Below are 10955 nucleotides of genomic sequence, written 5' to 3'. Positions count from 1 at the left end.
TGCATCAGACTGTTTAACAGCGGCAACCAATCATTAGCAGTGGTTTTCTGCACGCCCACTAATGTACAAAGAAGCCAGCATCTGTTGGATAACAGGATTTTGTCCCAGGTCTCCCAGATGAGGTCTCTGAATCTTCAGTAACCACATGCAAACTAAAGTGGCACCTCTGAGGCTTCTCCGTCGTCATTCCTAGACCTGGAACTGCCCAGCCAGCTTCTACAAAGAGGAAGGAAAGAAGCACATCTCTTTCTCTAAGGAAGGCATCCTCCAGATTTTTCACAGGCTACCCCTTATTTGCTGCAAGGACCCTTTTGATTCTGTGGCTAGCGCTTAGATGTGGCCTTCTGCCTTCAGAGAGGAAGAAGCTTCAGGGTCTGCGATGAGAAAAATCTTGCCTGATTCAAGGAGGGGTCTGATATCTCCCTCCACTTTCCCCCAAGCATTGCAATCCTTCCCCATATCACTGTCCTCCCCTTGTTGACCTGAATAGCTCTCCCCAAGCTATTTTGACTACCGGGGAGTCAGATTTCCTGGTGGTCACGGGGTGGCGGTCACTGTGATTGTCACATTAACTGGAGGGTCATCAGCGGTGGGATCTGGGACAGGCGCAGGAGCTGGGGCTTCTTCCTGGGCCGCTGCCGAATCCTCTGGGACTTCTGTACCCTCCCCGGGGCGAACCTCTGTAAAAGGAAGAAACACACGCACAAAGTATATAAGAGACAGTGGTACCTTGGGTTACAGACGCTTCAGGTTACATACGCGTCAGGTTAAAGACTCTGCTAACCCAGAAATAGTACCTCGGGTTAAGAACTTTGCTTCAGGATGAGAGCAGAAATTGTGTGGCGGCGGTGGCAGCGGCAGTAGGAAGCGCCATTAGCTAAAGTGGTACCTCAGGTTACGAACAGTTTCAGGTTAAGAACGGACCTCCAGAACAAATTAAGATCTTAACCCGAGGTACCACTGTACTTGTGAGAGGTGGCATAGGAAGGGGGGGTGCGGGTTACCGCGGGTGTCATCACTGAGGAGGGTGACCGTGGGGCCTGGCCTGCAGCACGCCTGAGCCACACCTCTCTCCTGGGGAGTGACATGGTGGCACTGGCCCCTGCAGGCTCTGCGTTGCCCAAAATGGCAACGTGGGGCTTGTGGACTCTGTGGAGGTTCTGCTCAGCATACTCTGTCCCAGCTTGCCCCGCCCCGTGGATGGCTTGCCCCGCCCCCAGGTTTAGGGCATTTGCGCTGCCCCGGGCACCCAAGGAGCTAGCTACGCCACTGCTTCTGAGCTGATGGGGGAAAGGCAGTCAACAGGAGACGAAATGCAAAAAGACTTAAAAAGACTATATGCGACAACAGCCGCAAGAATGCTGCTCGTCCAGAAGTGGAAGGAAGAGAAAGTCCTAACCTAAGAAGAATGGATAACCAAGATGATGGATTATGCCGAAATGGCAAAGATGACCGTGAAGATCAGACAACAAGATGATTAAAAAAAAATAGTCATGAGTGAGGAAAAGAATGATAGAATATCTTAAAGACTACTGTAGATACTTAAAAACGTTAGCAGGATTGTTATCACACTTATAATGTAATATGATTTAGGGTAAAAAAAAGGAGATAAAACGGATTAGATAAATGTAATTATATGTGATAGAATGAAAAGGAAAATTGGAAACCAGGCGTGGGGGTGTGGAGTCCAGGGATCTAAGCAGCCCCAGATGTATAGAAATTGAAAATGTCTTGAATGTATAAGAATGTTGTTTTTAAAAAATGAAAAATAAAAAATATATTTTTAAACTTAAGGCAGTCAATAGTTTCTGCCTATGTGCACATGACGTTCTATTCTAGAATCAATGGAAACTGCATACTTTGGGGGGGGGGTTTGTTTTTTTTAATGTAGACCTATTGCACGATCTAGACTTATTGTATTATTATTTTTTTGCCCAGAAAAGTGCTTCTTGAGAAATAGGTCCCTTTCTGAAGAGAAGGACTCATTGCTATTTGATTCTGTATTACCCTGCCATGTGTCCATTTGGAAAGAAATGGAGGAAGTCCCGGCAACTGGGGGATATACCCCATGTCTGTGTAATGGCATTGTGAGTGGGCATATAACAAGATTGCAACCACTTCCTTCTTCATTCACCTGCCTCGTGCACAGTGAGGAAAAGGCAGGGGAAATCTAATCAAAGGAAGCTTGTCAAATGTGTATCAAGTAGCCATGCCCACCCTTGTGGACAGCAAGAACTAGAACAGGCACCCCCAAACTCGGCCCTCCAGCTATTTGGGACTACAACTCCCATCATCCCTAGCTAACAGGACCAGTGGTCAGGGATGATGGGAATTGTAGTCCAACAACAGCTGGAGGGCTGAGTTTGGGGATGCCTGATCTAGAATAAACCTAGATTGAAAGCAGAATGTTGACAACTCTGAATCGAGAAAAGGTACATTTTGCTGCTGCAAACATTTGGATATACAGGTCTCTGTAATTTTTTGCTAAAGCCTCTCCTCCTTACAAAGGGGAGTAGTTGTGAGCAGGAGCTGTTTCCCACATTGGCAGGGGGAGTTCCAGCCCCTGCCCAGCTGGCCTGGCTGCCACGCCACGCCACACCCCCAGTTAGCCAACCAATCAGGTGGAGGCTTGGGGAAGGGGTTTTGCCGCTCACATGTGGCCGCGGCAGCACTTCCCCTTCATTCTGCTGCTGGTTTTGTCCGATCACCCACCCACCCTCCCTTTAGTTCATTGCTTGGTTCTTGACCTTGCTATGGACCTGTGGTTGGTCACCTTGGTTGTCCAAGGGGCCTAGTAGGAATTTGTATCCAACTGGCAAATTGGCACCGGCCACTTGGTTTTTCACCTACCTCGTAGCAAATCATCACAACTTTTGGTATTGGTGGTTAGGCATTGGAATATGTTTGTGGATTGGAGGGCAGGGTGTGGACATCGCCTACCCCTCCACTTTATGGGTATTCCGGTAAAGGAATCCGGCGGTCGTGGATCCTGTCCGATGCCCTTGCTGGTGGCTAGGGCCATGGCACGACCCCCGGTGACATCAGGGGGAGCTTTCAGTTGTATTTGCATCAACAGGCTCCTCCCACTGGTGGTTAACCCTTGATAGACTCACCCCTCCCCGAGGGGGTGGAGTCACGCTCTGTTGTTTTATCCAATGCCTAAGCCAATACCTCTCACATGCTGTAATCAATAAAGTTGTGGCCTTTTTTAGCCCATTAACCTAATATACCGTGTCCATGTGTCTTTCTTATCCCCAAGCGGGTGGCAGGTCCTTGAATCACAAAATCTGTTACTAAGTTCCTTCCTTCCTTGGATCATTCATTGGATAGGGGCAAAGGGAAAACCTTACAAAAAGTAAGATGGGGAGAGATTTTCTGAAGAGAGGCCTGTCCCTTACCTCAATTAAACCTTTCGAGGTTGCTAAGGCTTTTCCATTTAGCCCCACATCATTTGCAGCTGTGTGAGGCTCTTGTCCTGTCTCTGTAATTTCTCACCAGCGTTGCCACATCATTGCGTTTTGCATCCCTCCCAAGGCATTCCAGGAAGTGTGGCTTAGGGGAAGCAGCACGAGACTCTTCCCACAGGGCACACGTCCTAGCAAGACCCAGTCAGGTGAGCTGCACCCACTTCTGAACACTTCAGAGAAATCCCTTCCTCCCCCTTTGCAAAAGAACCTGGGGCAGAGAATCAGCCCCTATTTTTGCAGGATGAGAGTGTTTGGGGAAAACAAGGGAGGGATTGTTGACCCAGATTGTTGACTCCTAGGTCCGGCACTTTGTCCCAATGAAATGCAGATTCTGTGCTTGCAAGCAAACAGAAAAAACCCTAACCATGGCAAGTTGGGTGCAAGGAGTTTGTTTTGTATACGTGTGATCTTTTTGTGTGCTTTGGGGAATGTAGTGACTCAGCACGACAGTCAGAATCATGGAATGTGACTGAACAAAAACAGGGCAGGAGGATGCTGAGACTTCCTATATTTTTCAATGAAAACCAAACTCTCGACATAAAAAATTCAGGCTTCAATTCCAAAAAAGAGAGAACAGATTCATGTGCCTAATTAGGAAAATTGTACACTGCTGCCACTCCCAAAGAGGCAAGCTGCTGTTCAGTTTAAAAGGGAGCTTGCCTCTTCAAAACTGGGAATGGCAGTGACATTTATGTACTTATAAATAACCAACCGTTTCCTTTCCAGAGAAACCAAGTGCCTGAATGGATGAACTCAGCCCGCTGGCTGCACTATGTCAAAGGACTTGTAAAATCTGCACTCATTGATCAGTGGTGCCTTTGTCCACACATGCGAGTCACCAGTTCCTGCTGTGGTTGCCAGTCCTCCAGAGTAGATTTTCAGAGGCACAATGGGTTTTCCAAGAAAAGGGATAACCACACTAGATCTTCCCCTGGTGGGAGCTTCACATGAGCAGAACTCCACTTAGGGGATGCTCCCACAAGTAGAAGCCTAGTTTAGATGCAAGTCAACTTTATCAATCCGGTGATGGTGGAGGTCTGCCATCGGTTTACCTGCTGCTGTTTCCTCGGCTTCCGTGGAAGGCTCTCCAAGCTGCTCACTGGTCCCTCCTTCCATCCCCGCTGCTGTCTCAGCATCTTCTGGAGTGCTGATGTGCTCACGGGCTTCTCCGCCAGCCCTAAAGGGGTGTGTACACAAGAGACATAGAAGGAAAAAGTGAAGACACAGCTAGAAACATCTCAAGTCTTTTGGCTCTCTCACATCCATACTATTCCTACTATCATGTGTTCACAATTTTGGTTCTTTAGGCTTGGGTGGAGGTTAGGCTTTCCTTGAGTGTTTTACTCTGGCAAATGTCCAATATAAAATCTCGTAAGTTCTCTCTCTCTCTCTCTCTCTCTCTCTCTCTCTCTCTCCTTTTCAGATTTATACATTTCACTGATTTTGCAATGATTTTGACATGTCAAAACTTTACTTCCTTCCCCCTCTTTCTGCCGTTCCTTAAATTTATTTTTAATATCTTTAAATTTAATATCTTTAAATCTTTAATATCTTTAAAGTATATATTCTTTAAATATGTACTCTTATAAAACTGCAGGTTTCATAAGAAGCTGCAGGTTTTTAGAATAATCCTGCCAATGTTCTTATCTGTTTACAATTTATCTGGAAATATTTAATAAACCATTTCCATTCTTTTATAAAAAGTTTGTTATCCTGATTTCTTATTCTTCTAGTAAGTTTCACCATTTCTGCATATTCCGTAAGTTTTTTAATCCATTCTTCTTTCGCTGAGACTTCTGCTTCTTTCCATTTTGGGGCAAGTAACATTCTTGTCGTAAGGTCTCTGTCAACTGGCATCTTCTGCCAAATGCTAAGCCTGGCACCATAGCTGCAAAATTGTTATTTGCCCAAAAATGGAAGGAATAAGAGGTCACAACGAGAGAAGAATGGTTACAGAAACTAATGCAGAAAGGGCAAAACTTACCGGAAGAATAAGAAATCAAGATAACAAACTTTTTAGAAAGGAATGGAAATGGTTTATTGAACATTTACAAATGAGCTGTAAACAGATCAAGACATTGGCAGGATTATTCTAAAAACCTGCAGCTTCAAAAATATATATGAGATACATAAGAATAGATGAATAAAATAATAAGTTAAGATAATTTGGAGTATGTGAGAAAGGACGAAAATAAATGTAAAGAACCACAAAAAGAAGGGGAAGGGAGTCGAAGTTGGAGATATTAAAATTATGGTTGAGTAATTGTTGTAATGCATATAAACGAAAATTATAAATAAAATCATATATATATATAAATGTTAAATTTGACAGCTAGTACACAAAATAGCAACAACCAAATATTAAAAATAAGCATCAAGGTCATATATGAAACATTGAAATCAAATGGCAGTAGATATTCAGTATTGACAAAATATTTAAAGGCTACCCTGACATATACACACACTGCAAAGCCATGAAATTCTTCCTCCCGTCTGCTGAGCCATCTAGGTGGCAAGTCACAGTATATTCTGGGCAGTAAGATGGGGTGGAGGACCAGAGGTCCTCCAAATTTTGTTGAACTCTGATTCCCATCAGCCTTGACCATTGGCTATGCTGCATGGAGCTGATGAGTGTTGGAGTCCAACAACATCTGGAGAATTTCAGGTCCCCATACCTACAGCAAGGGCTCCTGAAGCACCTCTAGCTTGCCATTGGTTTGTGGCAGGAAGAGATGCAAAAACCCTCACAGTCCCTTCCAATTCTATGACTTCTCGTTCAGACTGGAACATTGACAGGGCCACAAGAGACTTTGCTGTCTCCAATTCCTGTCTTGTGATTCCTGGTTTATGATTCGTGGCTTGCAATTCTTGCTCAGCAGCTACCTACAGCCCAACTCTGCCAAGCTCTGACATCAAAATTAGCAAAGGAAAATTCTGGGAAGCACATTTATTTGGGCATAAAGTGTTCCATGGGGTCTAGCTGTTTGAGCTGTGAATGCAGACCACTTGCAGTCAACAGGTTGTTTTCCATATGTTGTTCTCCCCGCCCATCAGCCCCAGCCAGCATAGGCAACGATTAGGAATTGATGGGAGTTATAGTCCAACATCTGTAAGGCTGGACCATATTGGCTCTCCCTAACATAAGTCAACAAGAGTAAATAAGAGCAGGAATCTATGAGTGACAGAGAACATAAGAGGCAAAGAATAGAGGATACCACTTACATTCTGAAGAGCAGGTCGTGTAACCCTGTAACATAATAAAGCACAGAGACCACATCTTTAGAACTATGTTGCAGGAACAGTGGCAATATTAAACCCCATCCTCAAAACCCAGGGAAAAGGAGCTTCAGAGACGAGGCTCACCCTTGCAAGATATGTTTGTAGCATGGGTGGAGAACCTGTTGGAGAACAGGTGTTGCTGGGCTACAGTGCCATTTGCTGGCATCTGTCTCGAGAGCCAGTGGAGTGTGCCTCTGGGGGTGAAGTCCAATGGCTGCATTAGCAGCAGTGAAGTGCCCTCCCCAGGGCACAAGCCTGAGCACTAATCCTGGACTATTGGCTACACTGGTAGAGGCTGATGGGAGTCAGACTCCAGCAAGATCTAGAGGGCCACCAGGTTTCTCAAGTCCAAGAAATAAATCTGTCCTGCAGCAACGAGCCACTTGCTTGGAGCAAAAGCAGGATGGACTCATGACTTTGCATGGCTATAGGAAACACTTCACTTGACCTACTTTGGCATTATACCTATGTTGCATCCAAATGGGAAGAGAGCCCCCCTGGTCACTAACCTGGGGGCTGTAGGTATCATGGTGGATATTCCACTGGCAGTTCTTTCTGCCTTTCTCTCTCTGCCTCTCTTTCTTTCTCTGCCTCATCTATTCCACCCTGTTTCAGTTCAGTACACACCACAATGCATCGCCATGTTATCTAGGCAAGGCCCCACTGATTGTGCCCCTGGATGGCTGTGCTATTTTGACTTCTTTGTCTCTCTGCTTCGCTCCACATCAGACTTCAGCTGCACTTGCTGAGCAAGAGGAGGAACTTAGGAAACTGCCTTGCACCGAGTCAGGCCGTCTATCTCTTGTCTTGTCAACACTGACCAGCAGCAGCTTCCAACAATTTCAGTGCGGCTTACAGAGTCGAAACACAATTGTGGCACAAAACAGATAAAATGTAAGCGCATCATAAAGAAATGGGGGCGAGGGGAGAGGCTGAGCATATGCCCTCCTAGTGGTGCAGGAATAAAACTGTGAGCACATTTGCAAAGCTAAGCAGGGTCCGGCATGGTTTCAGATTGGATGGGAGACCATCCATTGCAGAGGGTTGGGTTCCTTCCAACTCTATGATTCTAATGTGTACCAAGATAATCCCTACACCAAGAGGTGTATCCTGGAGAAGAGGGGGAGGTCTAGTGAGAATCCCGAGGGTGAAATAGAGATGCCTGAGGGCCACATTCAGCCACAGGGCCTGTGGTTTCCCCGTCCCCCTTCCCATGACTCAAGGCCCTTTATTCTTTGCCCTTGAAGAGAAGCCTTGAATAACACCCCAATCTTGGAATGTCCTCGTGGGACCCCTTGAGCTAGCAGCAGCATGGAGGGCAATTGCCCAGCGGTCAGACACTCACTTGGATTATTCTCCCGGTTCCGAATGATGTACTGGAACACCAAGAGGGATGTAACTGTTGCCACTATCATTCCTGCCACTGCGGCACCAATCACTGCAGGGTAAGCGTTAAAAGGAGGGTCGGCTGCAAGAGAGAGGAAGCTGCTGTTGAAGGCCACAGAGTCATACCACGACTGAATCATCAGGACCCCAGAACATGCTATAGCAAATGGATCTCAGCATCACACATCACAGGGGCTTCCGGCATTCCAGTCTGTGGAAACGAGGTTCTAAATATTGCCTTTACTGAGCATCTTTTGAATTTCAGCTTTCCCATAGGGCCCCTGCAAACTGGTGTTTCCTTTGGCGGGTGCATTCTGCTAAATATGTGACTAATGCATTGCTGCTGGATTCGTACAGGAGCATCCACTCATCATTCCATTTCATTGGTCGATCTATTATGCTCCCCTAATATTACAGCATTGTTGCTGTCTAGGGAGGCACTCTTGCGCTATAGCACAGCAAAAGCAGGGGGTGGGATGGGGCAGAATGGAGCATTTGTGGTATGAACAGTTACCAGATTTCAGCAGAAGTCCTGGGAACTGTGTGGGCTGGAAATGAAGCAGTATTGCCTACCCTGAAATTTTGCAGGCACAAACAGTATCGAAAGCTGGGTGACTGACAACCACCCTGATACCATCAGGAGCACCTCTGCCTCAATCCGATTCACCCATTACTCTCCTGAAGCTGATTTTAAGCTTTTTTTGGGGGGGGGTATAAAAGCCAATCGCAGATTGCCCACATTAACATGCCAGTTGGTCCTTGGCAGCACTGTGCCATTGGAGAATTCTTTCTCTGCTAAAGGAAGCCCTCAGTGAGGCTTTACACAAACTCTCCTCAGGCTCCTCCCAGGGAGCCTGCTCCTTCCAGGCTGCCGCATCTGTTTCCAATCTCCTCCATTTTCCCAAGAAAATAGTTTGCTTGTTTTTCTTGAGTGTTTCGTTTTGGTTTTGCACCTTCCTTAAAGCTGTCCCCGACCTGCACCCAGACTTGTTGCAACAGCTGCTGCCCATATGGAGGGGAGAGGCAGCCGTTTTTGCCTGGCACCAGCAGAGTTAAGCCAAGATGTGCAGGGAATATTGGGCAGAAGGCAGAACAACTGGACTGCAGGTGGAACTTGGCTCCCAGGTCAACAAGGAACCCAAAAGAGAAGCCCTTTTACAGGCCCTGTAAACACTGCTGTGTGCATCATAAACTATATAAGTTCCACAAATAGCTTCTGGAGCACCACAATCCTAGAGATTAGTGCCGTTTCTTCAATTTTCTAGGAGTTATGATGGCCGGCTATATACTGTCTCCAGTACAGACCCTCCAAGTGTCCCTTTTCCCCCACCTGCCATAACAAACGTGAGCAAATGAGCTAAGGTGATTTTACAATAAACAGCTGATCCTGTCAAAATCTGCACTGGGACCATGAGAAGCTGTTCTATAGTTGCACCTTTAGGACCTGGAAATGGTTGAACAAGGATCCTCCCCCACAAAGGGAACAGGGAATCCTATAAACTGTTGTTCCGTAAGGGAGATCCAAAGGCTTCTAGCTAAGAAACTCAGAGCACCTGATCAAACTGAGGTACCCCATGAGAACGCTGAGAAGCCACTGGCAGCTAACAAACTGGTGTGAGACCGACATAATTTTGCAGTGTGTGTGTCTGCCGTATGATACAGCAAACTGTATCCTCCCTCTACAGCATCATGCAATATGCAATATGGGACATCCAGGGAATACATATAACAGGTGGGGAAAATTGGCTCTGCCGCCAGGCTCTGTTTGATCACCTGAACATCTAGAATGACACCTTTGCACATGCATCTGAGCTTTCGGTGCTCAGATCAGGCTTTCCCAACCTGGTGCCCGTCAGATGTTATTTGACTACAGTCCTGATCGTTCCTGGCCATTGGCCGTAGTGGTTGGGACTGACAGGAGTCCCAACACTTGGAGGGCAACAAGTGTTGGAGAAGAGCGACCCACAATCTCTCTGTGCAACAGAGAATTCTGCAAAAGGTTCCCAGTGACAAGTCACATCCACCCCATCCATTTAAAGCTTGGGGATTCTCCCAAAGAATCCTGGGAACTGCAATTTGTTATGGGTGCTGGGAAGTGTAGCTCTGTGAGGGGTATACTACAGTCCCCGCGATTCTTTAAAGGAAGTAATGTGCTTTAAATGTGCTCTCACTGTATATGTTATGGACATTACAGAGCCTGTTAATCCAGAACTTTTGGCTGAATTCAGAGAGGCTGAGGGCTGATCCACTGGATGCAATCTTAATCTTTCATCTCTGATCAAATAACCTGGGCCTTTCCTCCTTTGTCAAGAGATCTCATTTTTCATAGTTTGGGAGATCTTGCAGCGAAAGCCCAGCTCTGTCAAACCCACTCAAACGTCAGGCAGGGGTTTATATCGAAGGAACCCCAAGCCAGCAAGCGGAGAAGCAATTCCTTTCCAATGAGCCTGGTGGGCATGTCTTAGATAGGAGGGCGGAGAACACTTCCCAGAAGAAGAAGACGAAGGAAAATAATCCATGGCAGGAAGGATTAACCAAACCATGCAATTAAGAAGAGATGATGGGGCACAGGAATGACAAGTCCATCCAAAAAGAAAAAGAAAACCACCCAAAAAAACCCAACTCACCCATCAGATATAATTTGCCCCGCCTGATCCCTGTGGCATGCAGCAGCCTGCACCATTTGGTTTTGCAAATCTAAATCAAGCCTCATGCAGTGCAGCAAGACAGGGAAAGCTGAGCCGCTCCCCCACGCAAAAGAAGATCAGCAACAGCAGCACAATTGAACACACAGAGAGAGGGAGCAAAAGCAAAGGCACTGGG

General features: G+C 46.4%; 1 protein-coding gene across 1 annotated transcript in view; it reads right to left on the bottom strand.

Moving 5' to 3' along the window:
• The window catches only part of VSIG10L2 (V-set and immunoglobulin domain containing 10 like 2), a 34165-nt gene continuing 23210 nt past the window's right edge, over nucleotides 1-10955 (bottom strand). The window contains exons 9-12 of the mRNA XM_028708852.2: nucleotides 8092-8214; nucleotides 6690-6714; nucleotides 4520-4644; nucleotides 1-680 (exon numbers count right to left, since the gene is read on the bottom strand). Coding sequence (XP_028564685.2) covers nucleotides 538-680; nucleotides 4520-4644; nucleotides 6690-6714; nucleotides 8092-8214 — 416 coding nt within the window. The 3' untranslated portion in view covers nucleotides 1-537. The remainder of the gene's footprint in view (nucleotides 681-4519; nucleotides 4645-6689; nucleotides 6715-8091; nucleotides 8215-10955) is intronic.

Source organism: Podarcis muralis, chromosome 15, assembly GCF_964188315.1.
Source record: "Podarcis muralis chromosome 15, rPodMur119.hap1.1, whole genome shotgun sequence".
NCBI lineage: Eukaryota > Metazoa > Chordata > Lepidosauria > Squamata > Lacertidae > Podarcis > Podarcis muralis.
Note: the sequence above shows the minus strand (reverse complement) of the source record. Positions and strands in the feature narration are given on the sequence as shown.